At 32.7% G+C, this 1,895-nt stretch overlaps 1 protein-coding gene across 1 annotated transcript in view; it reads left to right on the forward strand.

Annotated features, from left to right (window-relative positions):
• Nucleotides 1-1,144: 1,144 nt before the first annotated feature.
• Nucleotides 1,145-1,895, forward strand: part of LOC125849978 (cytochrome P450 87A3-like) — a 5,699-nt gene continuing 4,948 nt past the window's right edge. Inside the window, exon 1 of the mRNA XM_049529914.1 lies at nucleotides 1,145-1,235. Coding sequence (XP_049385871.1) covers nucleotides 1,145-1,235 — 91 coding nt within the window. The remainder of the gene's footprint in view (nucleotides 1,236-1,895) is intronic.

Genomic DNA, 1,895 nt, shown 5'->3' on the forward strand with positions numbered 1-1,895 from the left:
CCCCCACACACACACATCAAATGTGAAAGGCATTTTATTATGCACGTCAAATTGAAATAAGGTCACCTTTTGATTGCAGCTAAGGCAAGAATGCCACGAATAGTGTTTAGCAACCTAAAGCAAATATTTTTCCTATCTCTAAAGGGGCCCACACATATATACTACACAGAAGCAATAGATGTTGATATTCTAGTCTAAAGCTTTGAAAATGGGGTAAATTATTGTTTTGGTTTTTGCATTTGAATTTTGCTATTTGCCGATGAAATTAAAATAAAACTGACATGAGTAGTTTTTTTCAATTTGAAATTTTATGACTGATGTGGTTGACAAAATGTGAAACTGATTTTTCTTTTACTCATTTTACCATTAACTATTTTTTATATATTAAGAAAAGATGCTGACTGTTATAAACTTATTTGTATTATAGTGAATGTGTTGGTTTGTTAGCATTCTAATATTAATATTTTGTATATTAATTTGCTAAAGTTTAGTGTTGCCGTTGCTGCCAACCATTAGTGACTTTTCAGTTTGCTACCGTTGAAACAATTACTATATTGCATTACTTCATTTGGAGTAAGTGCATATGTTACAAACTTTTGGTGCAGCATCTCAGGTCCAAGCAGTTGGTGGCTTGTAGCTTTTTATCTCATTTACTTATTCGCTCTTTATTTCCCATTATTTCTCGTAACATATGTAACCTCTAGACCATTTATCTTCACTATTTACTACCTCATTATCTTCCTATTTATTCTTAGGAAGACTTTCTCAACTATAAATAGTGGTGGTCTTCATTTGGTTTATATACAAGAAAATAGAGAGTGCATAAAAGTTAGTCAAAAAAGAGAGTTTTTATTAGTTGAAGGGAGATGTTCTTTTTGTGGAGCTTTGGACTCAACTCTTGTCCAGAGTTCTTAAGTTATATTTTGTGATTAGACTGTTGTATCCTGGAGAGGACAAGTCAAGAAGAACTACTGCTGGACCGGTGAAAAACATTTGCTGCAGTGGGCTTGAATCTCCTTAAAGAGAGTGAGATATCCGCGCCTCAGCCTGAAGAAATTATTATTTCTTCATTTTATTTTCAATTGTAATCTTGTAATTCTGTTATTTTGTAATTGTACTCTAACAATTTTAAGGAGATTCAATAATGGTTACAATTGAAAAATCCGCGGATGTCAAGATGGGAGACCTTAACAAGCCATTTCGGTTCAATGGTAACCATTTCAAGAGATGGAAGGGTAAAGTACTTTTTCTACTTAAGTCTTCTCAATGTTTCTTATGTGTTAATTGAGAACAATCCTAATAAAGTAAACATCACCTCTATGAATGATGATGAAACTATTTCTCATCTAGAGAAAGTGGAAAAGTATGATGGTGATTCTTATAAGTGTTGGTATTATATTCTTAATTGTCTATCTAATAATTTTTATGATTATTATGATAGAACATACGCTAGTGCAAAGAAAATTTGGAAATCATTGCAGAGTAAGTATGATATCGAAGAGGCTGGAGCGAAAAAATATGCGACTAGTAGATTTTTTTGTTTCCAAATGATGGACAACAAATCAGTGGTAGACCAAGCTCAAGGTTTTATAATGATTGTTGGAGAGCTTAGGTCCGAAGAGGTAAAAATTGAAGACAACCTTATTGTTTGTGGTATAGTAGATAAACTTCCACCTTCTTGGAAGGAATTTCAAAAAACTATGCGCTACAAACAAAAGGAAACCTCTCTTGAGACGTTGATAATGAAAATTTGTATGGAAGAAGAGGCAAGGGGCGAAGATGCAGTTTTACAAACAGAAGAGAGCAACATCACAACGAAGGTAAATTTAATTACTTCAAATAAGGATACTTCTGAATCTAAAAAAAAAAACTTATTTGAAGCGTAAGAAGAAAAA

This window comes from Solanum stenotomum, unplaced genomic scaffold (genome assembly GCF_019186545.1).
Source record: "Solanum stenotomum isolate F172 unplaced genomic scaffold, ASM1918654v1 scaffold12335, whole genome shotgun sequence".
In the NCBI taxonomy this organism is placed as follows: domain Eukaryota; kingdom Viridiplantae; phylum Streptophyta; class Magnoliopsida; order Solanales; family Solanaceae; genus Solanum; species Solanum stenotomum.